The 22,998-nt window shown below is 41.5% G+C and overlaps 1 protein-coding gene, 1 long non-coding RNA gene and 2 other non-coding genes across 4 annotated transcripts in view; 2 read left to right on the top strand and 2 right to left on the bottom strand.

Annotated features, from left to right (window-relative positions):
• Positions 1–3,396: 3,396 nt before the first annotated feature.
• The window catches only part of LOC141227222 (uncharacterized), a 35,478-nt gene continuing 15,876 nt past the window's right edge, over positions 3,397–22,998 (top strand). The window contains exon 1 of the mRNA XM_073667212.1: positions 3,397–3,556. Within this exon, the coding sequence (XP_073523313.1) occupies positions 3,514–3,556 (43 nt within the window). The 5' untranslated portion in view covers positions 3,397–3,513. The remainder of the gene's footprint in view (positions 3,557–22,998) is intronic.
• Positions 14,908–15,015, bottom strand: LOC141256913 (U6 spliceosomal RNA). The gene has a single exon (XR_012317853.1). It is a non-coding gene; the product is annotated as a U6 spliceosomal RNA (small nuclear RNA).
• LOC141256911 (U6 spliceosomal RNA) lies at positions 15,215–15,321 on the top strand. The gene has a single exon (XR_012317851.1). It is a non-coding gene; the product is annotated as a U6 spliceosomal RNA (small nuclear RNA).
• Positions 15,635–20,406, bottom strand: LOC141252956 (uncharacterized). The gene is made up of 3 exons (XR_012314169.1): positions 20,333–20,406; positions 18,021–18,226; positions 15,635–17,928 (listed from the first exon to the last, which is right to left on the bottom strand). It is a non-coding gene; the product is annotated as an uncharacterized lncRNA (long non-coding RNA).

Below are 22,998 nucleotides of genomic sequence, written 5' to 3'. Positions count from 1 at the left end.
CATGTCATTAGTAGAGTTTATGATCTTTAATACCGTCTTTGATTTGAGTGGCACTTTGCCCAGAATGTTATGTGAGATTCCCAATAACAGTCATTTCTAAGCAATGCCAGTGTGCCATAGGTTCCTTTCATTTTCATTTTAAAGCATGGGTTTCCAAGGCCAAGGCCAGGTTGTTTGAAAGCCACACATCACCAAATACAGTGCCAAGCATCGGAGGAGTGGTATAAAGCATGCCGCCACTGTACTATGGAGCAGTGGGTACATGTTCTGTGGAGTGATGAATCATGTATGCTTCCAACTTTGTGTGGAAATCTTGAGAAGCCACTTTTCTATTCCTAACGTGACTGTGGCCCAGGGCACTAGGTCCATGAAGGCATGCTTAGATGAGTTTGATGTGGAGGAACTTCACTGGCTGTACAGAGCAATGACATCAACCCCATTGAACACCTTTGAGATGACCTAGAATGGACAAGGGCCTTCTCATCCAACATCAGTGTCTGACCTCAAAAATGCTCTTCTGGATTAATGATTAAGAATTCCCACATGCACACTCCAAAACCTAGAAAGCCTTCCCATAAGAGTGCATGCTTACATACCTGTAAAGTGGCGACAAACTCATTATTAATGACAATTGATTTTGAATGGGATGTCATAAAAGCTCCTGTAGATGTAATGTGTAGGTGGTAGGTTTCCCAATACTTTTGTCTATAAGTACATGTGTGCCTAAAATAACCTAGTAGGCAAAAAATGTATATACAGACACCTGTGATTCTGAAGACTTGTCTCTGCAACTAGTGTTGATCGAGCCTGAACCGTTAACCCTTTCGGGCGAGCACGCTTGAGTTCTCGCTGAGTATTTTGGTGTGCTCGGCATTTCTTTTACTGTCCTATGTTATTAATGGCAATGTATTAGTAAAAATTAGATGCAATAATGATGATCCATATGGGATCTGATTCTTTTGCGCACTGATAGACTTCAATAGGCAAGTCTCATCCGAGATATTGAAGAGAATAGCACATGTTGCGAGGGGAGAAACTGTCATCTGAACAGCCTCATTGAATTACATTAGTCAGTGCACTACTTGATTTTACTCACACAGCACACGTCCATATAATACGCTTGTCTGAACGAGCCCTAAAGCTGAGCATCCACTTTGAAAAATAATTGGTCAAGTGCTCAAACTGCTGAAATCCAAATTTGCTTGGCTAAGTAATGATGAACCCTACAATAGTTAGAAACACTTGTCGATCAGGGTCACAGAAAGCTGTGTGACAACAAGATGGAGCTGCAGTATAAGAACGGACTATTTTGCCCTTATACTGTATGATAGACAGATAAAGTGCCGGGGAGAACCCCTGGCTCATGGGCCCCATAGCGGCTGTGTGATGGCGGACTGGGGGCCCCTGGGAGAGTGGTGGCCCTAGGCAGATGCCTAGTCTGCCTGCCCCTAACATCGGCCCTGGAGCCTGAAAAAGCTGGGTGCAAATCCCTGTCAACTGCAAAAGATACGGCTAGAAGCTAAATCTGTCTAGCTGTTGAGTAATTTATTCTCCACACATTTTTACCAAGATATCAATGCCTAGTAGATTAACTCATGCCTCTGGAAACACCCAGAATTGACCCTCAGGTGCCAGAAAATGGATCCATCCCATCACTTTTCTGATTCTATTTGGACATGCATTTACTATTCAGGGTCCCAAGAAAGATGGGTGACAAGCCACGAGCAGCGTAACAGAGACCCCTGAATACTCAGGATTTTTCAGAATGAAAAGCAAAGAATGTTATAAAATAAGGAAACAACTATTACATATTTGTGGAAGCTCCCCCCATCTCCAGTATCATCATCTCCGAGGCCACGAGCCATGGATGCCACCATCCCCGCTGAGGCCACTGACATCGCCAGGGGCCACTGAACCTGCAGTAATCGGTAATGCTGTGTTCACAAGTGCCCTCATTATTTCTAGTTTTGGATTCCTTTTGGGATCATAACAGCAGAAACGTTGCAGTCCAGGATCCAATCATCTGAATGGGAATGGAAGCATAGCAAAATGTCTCGTTTGCCTCCTTTCGGCTATGTGCCCACGATGCAGAAATGAAGCAGAAAATTTCTGCAGCATTTCTGCATCTCCCTGGCAGAAAAAACGCATGCAGATTGTGCATGCGTTTTTCCTGCAGAATACATGCGGATTCACATGAGTTTCCGCATGCAGATTGACAAGCGCTTTCCAGGCGATAGCATCACTTGGAAAGTGCTTGACAACTAGGTCACACTGTATAAATCCCTGCAAACGGTATGGATTTATACAGTGTGAACCGTAAAAATAAAACAAATAAAGCTATACTCACCCCCGAGGCCCCGGTGTGTGCTGCAGCGCTCGTTCCTGTCTGGTTCCCGGCTGCCGGCATATCGCGAGACAGAGCGGTGAAGGGCCTGCGGTCACATGACTGTGACGTCACCGCAGGTCCTTCAGCGATGTCGGCATTCAGAGAGAAGCCTTCTTAAAGGTGAGTATAAACTTTATTTGTTATTTTATTCTTTTTTTTCAGGTACAATGGTACCCAGGTCTGGATGAGAGTCTCCTCTCCTCCAGAACTGGGTACCATCCGCACATAGAGACGCATAGAAGCCGGTTGTAAAAATGTACAGTCGCGGTTTCTATGCGTCTCAATGCAAGTCAATGGCGGGAGTTCCGCTGCGCTTCCGCAAAATTAAATGACATGCTGCGGATTTTTGTACGCAGCATAAACGCTGTGGAAAAATCGGCAGCATGTGCATAGAACATGCGGAATCCCCTTGGGGACCATGGGGTGCGGATTACCTAGCGTTTCACAAGCCTTTCCGCTGCGGAAATTCCGCAGCATAAACGCTTGAAAAATGCTACGTGGGCACTCAGCCTTCCAACGGCTCTCCGTTTTTTCCTTTTATAGCATTAAAGTCTATGGGAAGGGGATCCCAACAGACGGTCGTGTGTTATGTCCCCTGATAACGGATCAGCAGCTCAGCACTGCACATATGCAGAACATTAGAGGGCGTTGCAAACATGGATGCAAAATGGAACCCAAAGCGCCCATTATTTTAATACTGGGTCAGCTATAATCGGATGACACCTGGACGTGTGAACAAAAGCCAATGTCTCCGTTTATAACATTCCCTGTCCTTGCCCTACTTTCCTAAATTCCTGGAAACCCCTGTAATCACACTCACCCTCCTCACTCCACAGCATGCAATTATAATGATAGTGTAATAATGTGCAGAACTTAGGGTCTAGGTGATGTAACCCAGCAGTGACTGCCTGCAGCCTGCGCCGTGCTCCCCCAGCCCATCACTGCGGAGGAGACTGACACCAGTGACAAGAGGCGTCACCAGCAGAGGCAGAGCGTCACTCAGACCACGCCCACACACGGCCCCGCCCTCCCGGGATCTCCAGTTATCTGACGTAATCCACAGTTAAATAGCCGGCAGTGAGGACGTCCACACACAACGGCCGACGGAATCCGGTGAGGGCAGGAGAATGGATCCTGTGGATCACCCGCGGACTGCTGATCCTCTGCAAGGTAGGAGCTGTGACAGCGCGGAGTGCTCACATTGCAGGAGGTAGTGCCGGGCGCTGTGGAGCGGATGCGTCTCTCCAGTAGACGCCTGGATGGATGTGGTCCAGGGTCATCATACACCTGATCGTGCTGCTGCTGGCAGCTGTGGAGGTGGGAGCAGGAGAGGAGCTGCTGATGAGGGTGTCTGCACCCTTCCTCTCCTAGTTATACCCCGACCATCAGAAGCTTCCATCCCACCTCCTGTGCTGCTTATATTCTGCCCTCTACACCACATTACCCTTTCTGCCCATTTTACCTGGAATTACCATTACTGACCACCTCACCCTGCTCTGTGATGTGTGCCCCTGATCCTGGACTGTTCTCTAAGCCTCATCACAGATCGCTGCACTTCTTGTCTGTCAACCAGGATCGTTCTCTGAACCCTCCACATCCAGCGATGTGTTTTACCCTGCCCAGTGACAAAATGTATCAAAGTGAAGGGGTAAGAAGAACTCAGCAAAGTGAAGGGGCAACAAGACCTGTCCTGAATGATGGGCAACAAGAACTGTCCTGGATAAAGAGACGACAAGAAGTGTTCTGGATGATGGGCGACAAGAAATGTCCTGGATGAAGGGACAAGAACTGTCCTGGATGAAGGGACAAGAACTGTCCTGGATGAAGGGACAAGAAGAACTGTCCTGAATCAAGGGACAACAAGAAGGGTCCTGGATGAAGGGACAAGAAGAACTGTCCTGGATGAAGGGACAAGAAGAACTGTCCTGGATGAAGGGACAAGAAGAAGGGTCCTGGATGAAGGGACAACAAGAAGGGTCCTGGATGAAGGGACAAGAAGAACTGTCCTGAATCAAGGGACAACAAGAAGGGTCCTGGATGAAGGGACAAGAAGAACTGTCCTGGATGAAGGGACAAGAAGAAGGGTCCTGGATGAAGGGACAAGAAGAAGGGTCCTGGATGAAGGGACAACAAGAAGGGTCCTGGATGAAGGGACAAGAAGAACTGTCCTGGATGAAGGGACAAGAAGAACTGTCCTGGATGAAGGGATAACGAGAAGTGTCCTGGATGAAGGGACAACAACAATGTGTTGTTTTTGTTGTCCCTTCATCCCGGACAGTTATTGTCCCTTCATCCAGTACACTTCCATCATCCAGGACATAACTTGTTGTCCTTCATCAGGACAGTTCTTGTCGTCCTCCATCCAGGATAGTTCTTGTTGTCCTTTTTCCAGGACACTTCTTCTTGTCATTCATCAGGACACTTCTTGTTGTCCCTTCACTTTGCTTAGTTCTTGTTACCTCTTCACTTTAGACAATTATTGCTGCTTCTGAACTCTGTAATGTTATTGCTGCCCCTTCATCTTGGACATCACTTGCTACATTTCAGCCCAGACAACTCTCCTTTACTAAAGTATAGACAAATAGTGCAAGTCCTCAGAAAATGTACTTTGCTCCTTAGTTCTGTAAGTAATGTCTCTGACAATAATGCTCGTGTGCATATAAAGATATATGTGTACTTGAATATTTACATCTGTGTGTATAGATAGATATAAACAATTAAGGAATCACAGAAAAGCCATTACCATGAACCAGACAGTGCAGTTACTTTTATTTAGAATTTCAATAGTTTTATTATTATATAATTTTATTTTTCAATGTATTATTTATTTTATGTCATTTAATTTTTATTAAAAGGCAATAATCTTTAGTAAAGTACATTGTACAGTGTATGTATTATGAGCAGAAGTAAAGATCTACAAGTGTATGGTGCTCGTCCGTGCTAAGATAGAAGCTTATTGCATCCTGATGGCCCATGGAGTATGACAGCATGCTCAGCTCAGGCACACTGGTGCTTGTGGTTCCACAACAGTAGATCCAGGATTTGCCTTGACTTGTTGCTGGCTATATAGCGCACATCATAAAGATAAGGCGTGAGTTAATCTTCATAGCTTCCAGACCTGTTGTCAACAGTCAGGTGGAAAATGTTATTGCAGGAGTAATGTACATGAAATACTCAGGTACCAGGGTTGAGGTCAGGTAATCCCACACCTCGCAGCTTGCGTGACGAGGCATTTCAAACATTTGGTCTGTAGAACAGCAATATGTCTAGTTGAAAGCTATTATGACTTGATTCCTCATTTTTGCGAGTGACATAAATCAAAGGTTAACAGTTTGCTTCTACGAACGCTTGTAGCCATTGTATACGCTTTATACATTTTTATCTGGAGAGAAGGTTGTGTTTGTAGAAAGAAACAATTTTGCAAGGCGCCGTTGTTATTTCATTGCTCGTAAACTTTATATACCCCCCTTGAGGCATGTCTTGGCATGTAACTATGATGTCTTAATAACTTTCTAACAAGGCATGGAGATTAGGCATTAGCTGGTGGAACCTTATGTAATGACTACCTACAACCAACGCCATGATTCCCAGCCAGTGGTGGGGTAAGCGGCCTCCATCACAACTTGAAGTGACCCAGTTATGAAGCCATTGGTAGGCTCTTGTAGGATTGTACATGTCACTTTTCTGTCACATTTGCCATGAATAAACTTGGTAATGTGATGTCCCAGGATTGGAGATCTACCGAATGTTAATTTTTCAGACTGGGTGGATGTTTTTGTCAAGTGAGGACCAGGAGAAATGGAATGATTAGTCTTCTCCAATCTTATTTCTTCCCAATTATTTTCCTCTTTCCTGTTAATAAACGTTGCTATGTAAAAAGACATAACATACATGGCTGCATCTCTAAATACAAAGGGAGATCCGCAAAGGCAATAAGCAGAACATCTCCAATTAAAGTCCACAAATTATCTTCAGGAACTAAGTCCAATTAGTAACACCAACTGTACCTAAAATGTAGGAAAGTAAGGGACGAGCATTCTGCTATGTGACTTCTGCAGACGTCACCTCTTCTCCTTTTACTTTTCTACCCCTTCCCCTCACTTCCCTAATCCATTACACCTAACTCTCTACTTGCTAAACTTCCTCCTCTAGAATAGCTGATTTATAGTTTAGATGCAATGCTCCTGGGGAGAAATACCATGCCTCCAACAGTAGCCCATAGAGCCCCTAATGCATTGTAATGTGGACCCCAAGAACTCCATAAGCTGTAATACAGGGCATGTGCATCTGCTTTATTGTTTGCATGAACCCCTAAGGCAGTCACAACACTGGGAACCCTTAAAAAGGATCAGAACAACCCTCCCTCCCAAACTGTTCATATGGTCATGTAGCCCTCTAAAAGATAATGTCATCCACACCTATACTTATGCAATCTGTTTTAATTAATGTGCAAATATGGCTTCAGTGCCCTGGGCATGATCAGAGTACTTGCCAATCCTCTGCGTTCCTGGCCCTATTCCCCGCCCAGCCCCACCTTCTTCTGCTTGACTGACAGCTCACCACCTGTGTATTCAAGCCAGTGTGCTGTCAGTCAAGCAGAGGAAGGTGCGGTTGGGCGGGGAATAGGGCCAGGAACGCAGAGGATTGGGAAGTACTCTGATCATGCCCAAGGCACTTGAGAAGATTAACATTTGCATATGAATCGAAACAGCGATTGCATAAGTAAAGGTGTGGATGTCATTATCTTTCAGAGAGCAACACGACCATATAAACACTTTTGGGGGTGGAGGAAGGATTGTTCTGGGAGATTCCCTTTAAATTAATATTCCTATTCTGGGGAATTCCAATTACTACATCATCACAATTATAAAGTCGTTCTTATTTGAAGAACCCGTGATAGGGTTCTAAGGAACGCTGGCTGAGAAACAGAGTAATATCCAGAGCACTCACGCTAATGTTCTGTAGACTTATCAATAGCTGCAATAATTGGACACGTGTGGTGATGTCATATATATGATGTCATTTTGCTTTGAATTGCTGCTGGATATGATAACAAGTCCTTTTTAGCCTAAGAATACAGTAATATAATAATGTAAGAATAACCGAGTCACAAATAAAAGATGTTCATCCTCTGGAAACAAATGGCTTTCAGGATGAAAGGTTGATTTTGATTTGTCCGCTGGTTCTGAATATGCCATTGTGTAATGTCTATGAGACGTTTTATAATCTTTGTGGTTTCTATAAAAATCCCAGTCTTCCCCCTCGCATGCAAGCCTCTTGTAAACCTCAAGATTTCCTTCATGCTTGCAGATATTTCCAAGTCTCGGTGTATACAAAACATCAATCCCTTACAGGTCTGTCATCCACAACTTCAGATCTCTAATTTACATTTTGACCTTAGACATTTTTGGTAATAATAACCCATAATTTCTTTAGGTGCGGGAAGATCTGCACGGCTATACAAAGTATTAAGTGGAACATAAGGAGGGGCTGTGGCGAGCGCAGAGTCTCCTGTGGCTTGTAGAAACTTAATGGTAACTTATGCAGAAGCCCTAATTAGAGGTGACACACCAAATTATTCTGCACGCCATCATAAACATGTCATTTAAAGCTTTGCAGATTGTATCTGTGAGAATTGTAAGACTAGATTAACGAGACAGTCTCCTCCCTAGAGATGCTGATTTCCACACAAGGAAGGGCACAATGTATTCATTATATATTCAGTAGACATCTAATAGCAGGTGCTTTTAATCCAGCCCAGACACGGCAGCAGTTTCATTGTACGATTCATAGATATTATGTGCTTGTCTTAGATTGGGTTCCTTATTAAGTAGGCAAGGTCTGCATCTAGGCTATGTGTATTAAGAGTGCGGAGTAATCAGAAACATTACAGGGAATGTGTCATCCGAAAATCAGGCTTTTGTGTTTGTTTGTTTTTAGATTTGTGTTTGAGTTTTTGTTTTTTTTCTTGATCATGATCTTCATTAAAAAAAAGTTAATTAGTAAATTAGATATCTTGATACACTGGCCGCTGGAGATATTTTAGACTCATGTGTCCTGCCCTTTCAGGTAGAGTTTTCAGCAGGCACACTATCATCAGAGGCAGGATTACACTGACAGGTAACACAGCTGATAACTCAGCTGAAAACTGAGGAGCCACCATTCACAATAGGTGATATTACATCTCCCCCTGCTCCTCATCCCTCTGCACACGCTCATTAGATGCTTCAGTACAAAAGTTAAGTTCTGAGTCTGTCCATTGCTGCTAATGTACATGTGAATTTCCTGAAACAAAAGAAAGTATGACTCTATAACAGCCCCAGTGGCCAGTGTAAAAATTGATATATATATATATTTTAAATATAGATCATGATATGAAAATTAAAATAAAACTGCCAAAAGTTTTTAAACAGTACATTTAACATAAAAATGTTACTACTCTGTGGAGAAAAAAAGTAGCTACAACTCATTAAAATTACTTAGAAATCCCAGTTTGTAGAGATTAAATTAAGAAATTCCTAGTCAGTTGCTTGATTGCAGAAATTTGAAGTGCTTTTCAAGATAGTCAACAAACTTCTATGAACAGTTGTATTTTTTGAGAGGTGTGTATATATATATATATATATATATATATATATATATATATATATATATATTCAGAGAGAGAGAGACAAAAGAATGTTTTTAAACAAGGTTTTACTTCAAAGAAAGAATCAGCTGTGATCCCGTGCTGTAATGTCTGTATACTCTCTTTTGCTTCCTCCCCTGCCCAGGAGCTATGGTATGATCAGACCATGTTCCTGCACAGTCAGACACAGCCATTACACAGTACACAGCAGGGGCACATTTATACGATTATCTCGGCACATGAACATTTTATTTAATCACATCCAATTGTGGAACTTTATTATTCCAAGATCTATTTATTAAAATTAACTTTTATTCGTGGGAAAAGCCCTTTAATACATTTAAATGGGTTCTCATTTTCCTTTTGTAGGAGTACACTGCTCCCCTGCTTGCAGGGGACGGTGCTCTCCTGAAGATTGACAGATCAATCCAGTGCCATGGTTGCGCCGTTGGCCCGAGATGTAGGCTCTGCCATGTTGCAAGCAGAGTCAGCTTAGCTTCTGCATCATCAGAGGAATGCACTGGATTTTTCTGGTTTCTGTGACCTGGCCAGCTTCAGAGCAGCGCTTGCAAGCTCTGAAGCCAACAGCTTGTAAGTGTGTGCTCTTTTGCCTAGGTTATCGACCTCTTCCGATAGACTGCATCTGTGGATGGTAACCTAGGCAATGAGCAGTAAACAGTTTTATTAAAAATGTAGAGAACAGGGAACCTGTGACCTCCAAAAACACTGATTGACAGCATGGTCATCAGTATGTTTGTGCAGAGCAGGCTTTAAATCTGAGTGATTACAGCGCGCTCCCTGTACAGCCCCTAGAATAAAGCGGCTGCAGGGAGAATAAAACTTCATTTTTGCCCTGTTGCCGCTGCACCAGTAACGTAGCCAGACGCGATTTAATTGCTATTTACCTGCACATTTTTGCTATATCTGCAGGTAAATAACATTTTTGGTGGTGACATATTCGCTTTAACGAGATAAAATAACTCCTTTAATAAAATGACTAGTAGTAACTCTGAAATGTAGATTTCCAGCTTATATATTTTAAATATGGAAAACTAAATGTGAAAATAAAGGAAATATATACTGAAATAAGGATCTTTACTCTAAAGTCACATATAATCACCATGACCTTGGAACAGACAATTACGAGGTTTGTACTAGTTCATGTATGTGTGCAGAGGGATATGCTTGGACATGCCCTAGACATTGTCTCCCTCCGCCCCAAGAAGTGTGACTAAACTGGGACCAGGATGACGGGGGATGACGCTGTAGTTTGGCCTGCAGCTAGCTGAGTCAGGCTTTCACATCAACCTGGGAAAGCTCCCTATTATAGGAACAGGAAAATGGAGAAGCCATATTTGTGTACCGTATTTACAATAGAATTTTAATTACCATTTTCCAGTATTTTATACTTTCCTTACTTTTCATGAGCTTCGTCATTATCTCGTTTTCTCCTGCTGACAAGTCGATGACATTTTTATATTTATTGCACTTGAGCTACTATATCTCTATTTCTATGAAAGAGGAATAAGAGTATCAGGACTGGTTTTCTATTGCAAATACTTCTAAAAATCTGTTCTTTAGCCTTTAAAGGGTTTGTCCCATCCAGGACATTTCTGACATATCCACGGGTTATTTTTCTATTATAAACCTGGTTGCAGGTATGATGTAATTTTTAATTATCAGTTGATAAAGGTGTTGGGGTTCTAGATCCAAATTGTTCCATGGTCCAAGATCTGCATGAAGTTTACATATTCGCCTGTGTTTGTGTCGGTTTCCTCTGGGTACTCCGGTTTCTTCCCACAATCAAAAGATAAAATAATAAGAAACGTAGATTGTGAGCCCCAATGGGGCCCGTGACAATAATGTCTGTAAAATTCTGTGGAATATGTTGGCACTTTGTAAACAAGCCTAATAAATAATAGGTAGCATAGTATATAGAATGGAAAAGACTAAACGTAGAATATCCACTAGTCATGTTTAATTTGAGATAGGACTTTATAATTTACTTCTTATTAAAAATCCTCTCCATTCTGAAGAGTCTATCAACATTGGCTGATCTCCTAGGGAACATGTAGCAGTGGTCATTCATTACATGTGGACGAAAGGTGATTCCAGCAGCCAACTAGGAAAGGGTTCTTTACAGTTAGAGCAGTCAGACTGTACAATGCCAGAACTCAATGGATGACATTATAGCATCTTTTAAAAAAGGCCTGGATCACAGAATTGGGGCAGCTTCACGGTCCCTGCACTTCACTGATGCTGCAGAGGCTGAGCCTCCTCTACTAGAATGCACAATGCAGCCAGCGGTGCAGTGGTGCGGTTGGTCCAAGCTGTCAATCAGGAGAGCACAGACCCCCATCATGCAGGAAGTCAGCAGGTTAAGGAGTGGTACACCACTGAAAATAGATACCGGAACCTGCACTTACAAGCAGCACATACTCTTCCATTTTGTGTCTGAAATGGAACAGTGTTTCCTGCGAGCGTGTGATCCAAGGAAGTAACCACGTCGCCGTACTGCAGCCCCGACGCGCGTTTCGCGTGGCTTCCTCAGGGGGCTGTGAAACGCACGTCGGGGCTGCAGTACGGCGACGTGGTTACTTTAGTCCCCATGGGTGAGTTTGTGACTTTGCATCTTTTCCCTGCTCTGGTCACTTTTCTTCCCTCCATTCTGAGCAGTGGCTTCCCTTTATATTTCATTGTACTCTTCCCACCTAGATTCTGAGCTTGTATACATGCCCTACAGCTGGATACATTGGATATATACCATTTTACCTGCTCTATGAAGTATTTATCTATTGATGGGAATTGTTTTACCTTGCTCCCGGGGGACCCACGTATAAACTGCTGTATCTGTTGTTTGTGTATTTCCTACCCTGTACGACCTTTTCTACTTTTGTTATATAGATATACATTTTTTAATGTCTTTTCTAATAAAAGTGTTTTTAATATATTATTTTTGTTTCTTTATTGACATGTTGGGTGTCCTACTCCAATTTTTCTAGGGTTTATGCTCCACCAATCAGGCCCAGTGCTGTCACTTTAACGACATGGCGGCGTGCTGCGCGCTGTGCCGCTCTGTCTGGTAGTAATGACACGGCAGGTGCGACATACAAGCACAATTAAAGGCGCAGTGTCGCCCTGCTGTGTCATAACTACCAGACACAGCTGCACAGCGCGGCGGCCATGTCTGGTGACAGCACTGGGCCTGATTGGTGGAGCTGCTGCACACTGACCGCACACTGAATGCTGCTACATGAAGCAGAGCAAGGCTTGAACAGCACAGATGCCGGGGAAGCGGCCAGGGCCCCGATGGCGAGTGGGCCCCCCTGATGGTCCAGGTACGCGGGTGCTGACGCCGGTCCTTGATATATATACCAGGAAGGGGCCCAAGATAAGGGACATATATACCAGGATGAGGGAAATATATACCAGGATGGAGAGCATATATATATATATATATATATATATACTAGGATGGAGCCAGGATGAGGGACATACATACCAGGATAGAGGACATACTGTATATCTACACTAGGATAAGGGGTGGACCCCTGTCCAAATCTTGCACTGGGGCCTATCAGACTCTAGTTACGCCACTAAATGTGTGGATATGGTCGACTGACTAATATCAGTAACTAAGCCAGCCCCCTTTTCTGTCTCGATTGATGCATAGACAGAGAAGGAGGTTAGGGTTAAGGTTAGTCTGCCAGCACCATTCACACACCAGCCTTGCATGACATTCTGAATACTGCTTTTCCTTATGTGCGATTTCTCAAAGTAATCTGAAAAAGTGTTTGACATCTAGGGGCTTTCATTATAATTCCTGGTAATAAAAGTCTGATAATGTTATCTATGTTAAAGGAGTTAACATAAAATGGAATACACACTACTGTTTAACTTCATGAGATAAAACCTCAACAATGGGCAAGATGCCATTACATTACCAATTACCTCATAGTTACATAGTACACAGGATGCAAAAGTACTGAGCTCCTACAGTAATCCCAAGCAAAGGCGCAATGATTCTATGCCCAAGTAAGTGGCCCACCAACTTTATCTAAAAAAAAAAAAATCTGCAAAAATTAGCTCTTTTTTTGATGCCACGATATGGACTCCTAGGATTCTCACCAGTTTTAAATGTAAAGGGTGTAACCTTTTTTATTAAAAAATATATGTACTTAAAAAATGACCTAACGTTGGAATTCTTTGCCTAAAGCTCCTATGCAGAACTATGCATCCATTCCGGCAGTAATGGACCCCTTCATCTGTCTTCTACTTCTTTATACAAGTGGTATTTTACCATAAAGACAAATTGGTCTGCATTATAGGAGATATTTTTTTAACCAAGACTATTTGAAAATGTGCTTAATTTTTTTTAGATTAAGCAATAATAATTAGTTGTAGTTTATTTAAAGAGATTAACTCTTCGCTGACAACTCCTGTAATAAAGCCATTTGTGGTGATCAGCTCATTGCCATGGCGGGACCATCTACATTTACCGGGGAAAATTTTGTTGGTTGCGAATTTCCCCTGCAGTGGCCACTAGTGGGGAAATGTAGTATTACATGCTGCTATTTGACATGTAATTATTATTTCTATTATAAAAAGAGAAAAGTAATAGCCTTTAAAAAATTAAAGGCTGGTGAAAACTGGAGTCTGTATAGCAGTGACTAAGCTGGTTTGCCTATAGGCTCATCAGACTCCAGAAATATTGCTCCCTATAGTAATAATTCTTCTAGGGAAGTATACTTGGGTATATACTGTGTCTGCTGGAGCATAGTAAGATTTTTTTCTATTGAATTTATATAGGATCTGTATTTATACCTAGTAGCCGTGATTCATCAAGACCATCAAATTTCTCATCGGTCTTGATAAGGAGGCGTGGTGGAGTCAGACGCAGGGTTGGCAACCATCTAGAAATTCCAGGACAGTGCATAAAAATAAGGCACTTTTTTGCTCTCTCCGTAAAAAAAATGGAAGTTCATGACTTTTTTTAAGCTGATGAAACGTATACAGATTATTTTGACTGTAATTATCATCATTTTACAGTTTACTGTGAACTGATGTCTTCATATCAGAATTCTATGCTGTAGACATGTATCTATAATAGTCATAATTTGTTATGGTTTTCCAATGTGTCCATAAAAAATATTGTCTGTCTGTGATTTTTTGATAAGCTGTCCATAAAAACTAAAAAATCAAGTTGGCACCTGTGGCCAGACGCTCTTGATTCATGAAGAGACACATGCCTGAAGCGTCTGACTAGTGGCGTGTCAAAAATCTTACTCTAGTCCTTGACTGGAGTAAGATTCCTAGAGTAAGGACTACTACAGCTCGTCATGAATTAGATTAGCTGTGGAGTTACGCCCCCTTCCCGCATCCCTGTCCCGTCCAAGCTTTGCATATTTTGGCAGAGCTGGGAGATACTGGTATGAAAATGCTAAAAGTCGCAAAATGTTTGCGCCAACATTTTCTGACTTTTCAAAGCAATTTACCCCAGAAATTGTTTGATTAATCTGGGCCAATGTGTGTGAAATTGGCCACATTTTTTAAAGGCTACAAAGTTATACAGTAGGGATGAGCGAGCATGTTGGGATATGGAGTTATCCGAGCGTGCTCGGATTTGGATAGAGGAGCTGGTGTGCTCGAGTCAAATGCTCGGGTAGCCGCGGCCGAAACGGGTATTCTCTGCATGTTTAGCCGCAGTGTATCAGCCACGATACATGCAGCCGCAACTACCCAAGCATTTGACTTGAGCACGCCGGTTCCTCCATCCGAACCTGAGCATCGGATAACTCCATATCCCAGCATGCTCGCTCATCCCTAATTTACAGTACTCATTTATGTTAACATTATTCAAATCCAATTAATTCTTCTAATTGTTCCAATTTTAGTATATGTGCTGCCGAAGCAAGCACTTTAATATCATCCTTGTGCAGGGGCCATGCTAACCTTCTCTGTATTGTTCCAATTTTAGTATATGTGCTGCCGAAGCAAGCACAATTTTAGTATATGTGCTGCTGAAGCAAGCACATTTTAGCATATGTGCTGCTGAAGCAAGCACATTTTAGCATATGTGCTGCCGAAGCAAGCACATTTTAGCATATGTGCTGCCGAAGCAAGCACATTTTAGCATATGTGCTGCCGAAGCAAGCACATTTTAGTATATGTGCTGCCGAAGCAAGCACATTTTAGTATATGTGCTGCCGAAGCAAGCACATATACTAAAATTGGAACAATACAGAGAAGGTTAGCATGGCCCCTGCACAAGGATGACATTAATTCTTCTAATGTGGCTCAGGTGCTAAATAGTAAGGGGCCTATATAGAAAAAGAGCATGTGTCCATGATCAATCCCATTCAATAGTTATGCATTATTGGTATCTGAATGTGTCATCCCAGGTCAGCGTTCATAAATCATTCAATGGAAAGGAGCAATAAGAATTGCAAGGTTAAAAAAAAAAGAAATCACCATAATTACCTGTTAGCATCTGTTATTAGTGCAATTTACTATGATATAGTGTTCCCTGCATCGCAGCAGAAAGTGTTTGGAGTCCAAGGTCAAAGTGGAGATAAGAACTTGGGTTTTGTTGTAAACAACTGTACTTCTACCTGATTCTTTTATTCTTCCTTTCATGAGTGACAGAGAGAGTTTACGACAGACAGCTCCGCCCTTTCCTTCTATTTCCAGAGTCCCCCTTTTTTTTCCCCTTTATTTTTACGTTTCAGCTTTCGGAGAAATTTTATTACATATTGTGAAAGTTTAGAGAGTGAAAAAAACAATACAATTGCGTAAAAGTTCAGAGAAGTTGGATGATATAACCTCATCTATACAGATATACCAGTGTAAATTATAGATGATAAATATATGTGTAATAATAATGTAATATCATTCAATGTCATGAGTCATAAAATCATAATCTCCTTCTTTTATTCATTACGTATGAGAAACTTGTCCATTTGAGGATTTCAAAATCTGTTGTGTAGACAGATAATATTTGCCATATCTTGTATGATTATTGGTGTCCATCTTCGATCAACATATCGAAAAAAGGAGGCGCATTTTCAATTAATAACGTTAACATTTTGTATTCTGCTACAATGTATTGCCATCTTGTGGGCAAAGTCAGATATTGACATCACACACTTGTCTCAGAAACAAGTGCAAACGTCGGATTTTCACAGAATATTTTGAGAGATTCCGGCATCTTGTTGTGGTGGACTTGGATTGGTGCTGTTGGGTTTGTGATGGAATATATAAGATGCTGGTTATTTCCCCCCTCCTCCTCTCTCCTTCCCCACTCTTTCTTCTTCTCTACCCCTCCTTTTTGTTTTTCTCTTTTTTTCTTCTCTTCTTTCTTGAGGGATTCCCTCTTTCTTCTTGGTGTTGCATGGAAACATGTTGCGATGATTGTCTGAATTGTCTCCTGGTTTTGTGGAAATATATTTACATGTTCTATATTGCGACATTCATTTGCTATTGATTTAAGATTTTGTATGGCCGTTGGTTTGTTCTTATAATTTAATACGAGATAATGTATAATAATCTTTTTTTTTTGTCACCAAAAATAGATTGAACTAGGACAAAATCTAGGACTTCGCTACTTTAATTTTATATCATATTATTGTATTTCATTGTTTTTACTTCTTTTGTTATTTGAAAATAAGAAATAGCAAAAATGCGAGAAATTTGTGTTTTTCATCTCATTTTCAAGTTGTAACAGGATTGCTAAGTCTCTGTTCACACCTGTGTCGTGATTTCCGCTTTTCGGTTTCATAATAAGAAGACAAAAAGAAAATGTAAGCTGGGGAGAGATCCATCACTCATCTGACACTAAGGGCCCTTGGCAGACCAAAGGGACTTGAAATGGATCTGTCAGGTTTCTGCCATAGTGTCCAGCATTTTACATGAAAAAATACAACAGGATCGGCAATTGACACTTCCAGTCCTGGTGTGAACACAGCCCTAGAAAGTAAAGGCCAGTCATCCACATGCTGGGACCACCACCGATCATGAGAGCACTGGCTTTGTGGAGCTGTGGTGTTCAAGCGAGCGCACTGCTGCTCCATGCAAAGGACTGTCAAGGAAAGTTGAGTAAAATGATTGGCTATCTCCGATGGTCCTACAGCTTACAAATGGAGTTACAGCCTGCATTCTTGATGACAGCTCCAATCAAAGGTAGAGCCTTGACCTTTGTTCTCAAAACTGGGCTTCCCAGTGGTTGGACCATTGACCTTCACTTTGTACTTATGACCAGAAGTGAGGATAGATGGTAATTTTTGATTATGGGAAAGCTCCTTCAGGCTTTTGGACTGGTTAGAGGGGCATAACTTGACTATAACATAGCTTGCTGTAAGCGTCATATTAGGTCCAGATGTGAAGAGAAGTACTGGAAAAAACTGATCCACAGCTTAACCTCACCAGACTTCATAGGCTGAATCCCTTCTGGTGTAGTAGTTATTGCTGTAATATCAGCACCTCATTTGGTATGAAAACATTTCGTAACATCTGGAATATTATTTTTTTGTATTGTTGCCTATAAAATATTTTATTGAAAATTTTATGTAGTAGTTATGGGGTTTTTTTTCATCGTTTTTGTAATATCTGTCACTTCTAGTTAAAATTAGTTTCCAATATGTAATTTCTAAATGTATAAATTGTTTAAGAAGAAAAAATGGTCAAATGACTATTTCTTGTGGAAACTTTAATTTAACATATGACGTTCCTGAAAATCCAGCCGCAACAGATTTGATTGCTGGTTAATGGCACCTCGCCAACGCTGTTCATCCAAAAACTGCTGGTAGACTCTTGAAGACTTTTCTTCTTAAGACATAATATGGTATCTTGGCTGCAAGTATCTGCATTGTCGTATAAATGAACCTTCATGAAAGGGGTCAAACAGTATATCCTGATCCTAAAATTGGAGTACATACACAATTTCCTCAGTTAATAATCCGCCCATTTGTCATTGAAATGATATATTCTACATTTCCTTCAGTTACAGACCTTTGAAAACAAGTATCTCAATGTTGTCGAGTGACATCACTCCAGAAAGTTCCAGTTTATCATAGACATGAGTGTGAGTTTTCCATAGCTTCCAGCTGTTTTGGTTACTATAGATATAAATATGTCTGGGTACGTACAGCTCCTCCGGGATTCTATATGGTGTCTGTTACAAATGTTCTTGCTTCATGGGTTTTGTATCATTTCTGCTGTAAGTAATAAGCATCAGTAGTAAAACTACATCTACAAACATAAGTATTGATACATCGATTATTGATGGTTCATAGACTTAATATTGCTCTTGTCTGCACCATATTGGTTTATTGCTCCCATGATCATGTTTTATACTTTGTGTATTGCCATGTGAATTGGGGGTATGACCTTTATACCGTAACATTGCATAAACGCATATGGTAGTAAAGATCCAATACGGATTCTGGTTCGGATTCAGTGCCAAAATCCACCTCAAATCTGATCACAATTGATGTAACCCCATTCACATGCCCTGGAAAAGATGGATATTGTCTACACTGCAGAAACAAATATAATGAGAATAATGAGCATCTAAATATTTCTGTAGATTCTGCCCAGAAATGTGGCTAATTATTGTGCGTATCTGCAGGATATCTGCAGCAGAAATCTGAGGGTCAGCTTCAGATACAGGTTATTTATTATAACTATTACTAGATGTATATAGCCAAGTGTGGCCCAACAGTAAAAATCAGAAAACCACATTCTCCACTTGAGTACAGAAGGAATTGGAGCTTATTTATTCCCTATCTTTCCCTTGTCTGAGAGAATTACAGTATAAAAGGAAATCCAATCCATCGGAATGAAAGTTTCTCCTGTTCCAACTATTTTAAAAGATGGCGATCCTGAAAGCTACTTGACCTCCTACTTATCACAATATGTGTATACTACATACAGTGTTCCTATATTACACATCTAAAAGCATGGTGCCTTTCAATCCGTGGGCTATTAAGAGTTACACAGCTCCTATCATAGAGGATGGGAGCTGTACATTCATGGCCAAAAGTTTTTAGACTGACAAAAATTTTAATTTTACACAAAATTTGCTACTTTAGTTGTATTTTATATCTTTTAGTTAGATGTTTCTATGGTTACTGAAGTATAATTATAAGCATTTCATAAGTTTTTAAATTTTTATTGCCAATGAGTTTGTGCAAAGACGCAACATTTACAGTGTTGACCCTTATCTTTCGAGACTTATGCAACTTTCCCTGACATGCTGGATGTCAGCTTCTGGGCCACATCCTGACTGATGGCAACCCGCTCTTACCTAATCAGTACTTGGAGTTTATCACAATTTCTGTTTTTTTTGTCCACCTGCTTTTTGATGATTGACCACAGGTTCTCAATGGGATTAAGACCTGGGGAATTTCTTAGCCATGGATCCCAGCTTTGATGGGATGACACAGGACTTATGGTAGCACTCATCTTATTTTTCTTCAAACAATCATTCTTACAGATGGCCCAAACAGTCTGAAGGGGGCTTTTGGTAGAGAATATAATTTTACCTCTGTAGTCCAATCCCTGTACTTCCTGCAAAGATTTTCGCTGATGAAGCCTCCTTCAGGCTGTTTGGGACATGTGGATGAAAGATTGTCTGGAGAAGAAAAGGTGAGCGCTACCATGAGTCCTGTGTATATCCCAACAATAAAGCATCCTGAGACCATTCATGTGATGGGTTGCTTTTCATTCAAGGGAGTGGGATCACTCGCAATTTTGCCTAAGAACATTGCCATAAAAAAGAATGAGATCTAAACATCCTCCAAGAGCAACTTCTCCAGACCATCCAAAGCAATTTGGTGATGAACAAAGTTTTTTCGAGTATGATGGTGCACCATTAACCAGGCAAAGTTGACTCTGTGAACCCACAGAAATTTTTGGTCCATAGCCAGGAAATTCCCCACATCTCAATCCCATTGAGAACCTGTGGTCAATCCTCAAAAAGCGGGTGGACAAACAAAAACTCAGAAATTGTGATAAACTCCAAGCACCTAGTAGACAAGAAGGGGTTGCCATCACTTAAGAATGGCAGCATTCCTGGGAGAATTGCAGAAATTTTGAAAAATAAGGGTCAACACTGTAAATAATAAGTCTTTGCACAAGCTGTTGTCAATAAATAATTAAAAACTTCTGAAATAATTATAATTGTACTTCAATAACCATAGAAACATCTGACTAAAAGATCTAAAAACACAGAAGCAGCAAACTTTGTGAAACATACAATTTGTGTCAGTCTCAAAACTTTTGGCCATGACTGTATACCGACCCTGAATTTGTAATATTACCTTGTGTGTAAACTTGTACTGACAAGTCCAGTTCCTTCAAGTGTGAGGACAAGGTACATGTTTGAGCAAGCTACAACATGCCTGACTCACTGTGCAATGATGTCAGCTCTGGGTGGGGACAGTAGTAATATGATACAGGCAAACAAGGCTATTTTTATCACGTCTGTTTTCCTTTTCTCAGACGACAAAGTTTATGGTGTACGTTTTTTTTTCTATACAAAGGGCAATAGTTTCTACACAAGCATTATGTGGCTGGAGGACATGGTCACACTCAGGCCCTGGTTTCTGTTCTAGGCTTTATGTCTGCCGAATAGTAAATGTTTACCAGAAGAATGGTTAGGATTAAATTGCTGCAGTTTATTTTTAAAAATGCTTTTAGCTCCTGTTTACATCACATTTTTACTCTATGTTTAGCATATAATCTGGGAAACGTCTCAGATACATTGTTGCATTACCAGATACTATAAGAGTGCACTTTTGGCTCCCGTTTGGCAGATATATTTCAGAAGCAATCAGTTTCTCCAGACTTGGCTGACCTGCTTCTGCTCAGGCTGTCAGTAGCGATTGCTATGAGCTCCACGTCCTCTAAAGACTCTGTTCTCTGACCAAGTAGTAAGCACTGCCATGCTGCCAAATGTAGTGCTTTCCTTTCCTTAAAGGGCTTGTCTCATGTTCGTAAATGGCTAAAATTGTAAAGTGCTTGTAAAAACAAACAATTTTGCAATTTACTCTTTATTAAAAATCCTCTTGTTCCCAAAATCTTACGTTTTTTTATTTATTTTATAGTTTAGTTTACAGCTCCTTGCTTAGGTTACCGGAAACCTCTGCAATGATCAGTTTTCTAGGCAAGGAGCTCGCACTTACAAAGCTGTTTGTTATAGAGCTTGCAAACACGGCTACAAAGCTGGCCAAAATGCTGGAACCACCCAACTTCAAGGCCCTGTGCTTCTTTTATACTGCAGAATCAGAGTATGTGCAATTTGGACCAGCTACTCAACCACGTCGTTGGTCAAACCTGTCAGTCTTCAGGAGGGCACCGCCCCATGGCAATCAGGAAGCTGGGAGGAAAGGGAGCGGTGTGCTCCTGCAGAACAAACATGAGACAACACCATTCCTACCAATGCACTGTACTATTTTCTAGACCTCTAAAAAATGCAGACCTCTTTAATGGTTTTCTAAAAAAAGGTATAATATCTGAAGTTTAGTAGCACACTTTTAAGGGTGCACTTATAGTTTAAGTAACAGAAAATGTCAATCTTGATTTTTCGAATTTAGCAGAACTTGATGCAGTGTATAAATCCATGTAAATACAAAAGCTTTTGTTTTCCTTACTATAGATAGCTTTGTTAGGAACGCACAACCTTTTCTGTTCCAAGGACCATATTATCAGATTATAAAGAGGTATTTTCACCTGAAAAGTGTATGGTATAAATGTCTTATAGGTCAGGGTTTCACTTTTGGGTTCCCTTTCTCATGAATTTATGATTAGTGTTGAGCCACCCCCGTAGTGTTCGAGTTCGGTTCGGTTCGTCGAACACCCGTGTGTTCGCAGAACTGTTCGTCGAACTGTTCGTCGAACACCTTCGAACACCGTTAAAACCAATGGCAGGCAAACAAAAACACATAGAAACACATAGAAAACACCTTCAAAGGTGTCCAAAAGCTGACAAACTGCTCAGAAGACACAACTAACACATGGAAAAGTGACAAGTACATATAGTCATGCGAAAAGAAAAGAGGTGGAGGAGTAAAAGGAGGGGGAGACACAGATATAGGCATGTCATGCCCTTCTAAAATCCAAAAAGTGAGAAGCCGACACGGCCAGTCCGCTCCTGCCCGTGCCACCTCCGTGTCGCCGGGTTTGTGCCAGAGCCGCGGTGAACCCTGATGGCCAGCCCCCCTCTCCCAATACTGGTGCCTGTCCGCTGGTGGGTCGAGCGAGCCCCCCTGTGGTGGAGGCAGCTCTAAGCTTTTTAATTTAAATTGTCTCTCTAATTTGAATGAATACACTTTAAATCCATTTACAAGGATCTATTGGAGGGCAAGTCTCATGCCAGCAGCCGCGTAATTCCAGCTCCAGTAGCGTCCACTAAAGCTGCTGCAGTTAAAAACCTTTTATAAGGATCGAGCTCGGCTGTCCACCGCAAGGCATCCTACTGCCAGTCCCAGCCCCTATGCCTTGGGGTGCCTCCTGATGCTCTTCACTGAGTATCCCGTGGTCCCGAAGCATTTCCTTTGAAAAAATTAAGTGTCTAAACTACAGGTGGTGTAGCTTGCTTAACAGCCGGGATAATCCGCTGACTAGCAGACACTGCTACTAGGCACAAAGTATTTCCTGGGCTAGATGCAGTTAAAAATTTGTAATTAGATACTCTCGTTGGATGCTGAGAAAGCATTCCATAGAGTCTCCTGGCACGCCATATATGATTCTCTTAAAAAGCTTGGGGTAGGGGTCTAGGGGACCCTTTTATAGCCAAAATCACGGCCCTGTATCACAATACGTAACCTAGGCTGAAGATAAATGGAACTGTAGCACCCTGAGGGCTCGGTTGCTACAGAGGTATTGCACCTCACCCAGAGGTGTGATATCTCACTCTCAGGTAAGGATGGAGTGTCGATCAGGACCCGACACCTGCATGCATTACACCACATTGCCGTGGGGCAGG

Source organism: Phyllobates terribilis, unplaced genomic scaffold, assembly GCF_046119375.1.
Source record: "Phyllobates terribilis strain yellow unplaced genomic scaffold, ASM4611937v1 Scaffold_2__4_contigs__length_985480577, whole genome shotgun sequence".
Taxonomy (NCBI): domain Eukaryota; kingdom Metazoa; phylum Chordata; class Amphibia; order Anura; family Dendrobatidae; genus Phyllobates; species Phyllobates terribilis.
This window is presented reverse-complemented; position numbering and strand designations above follow the sequence as displayed.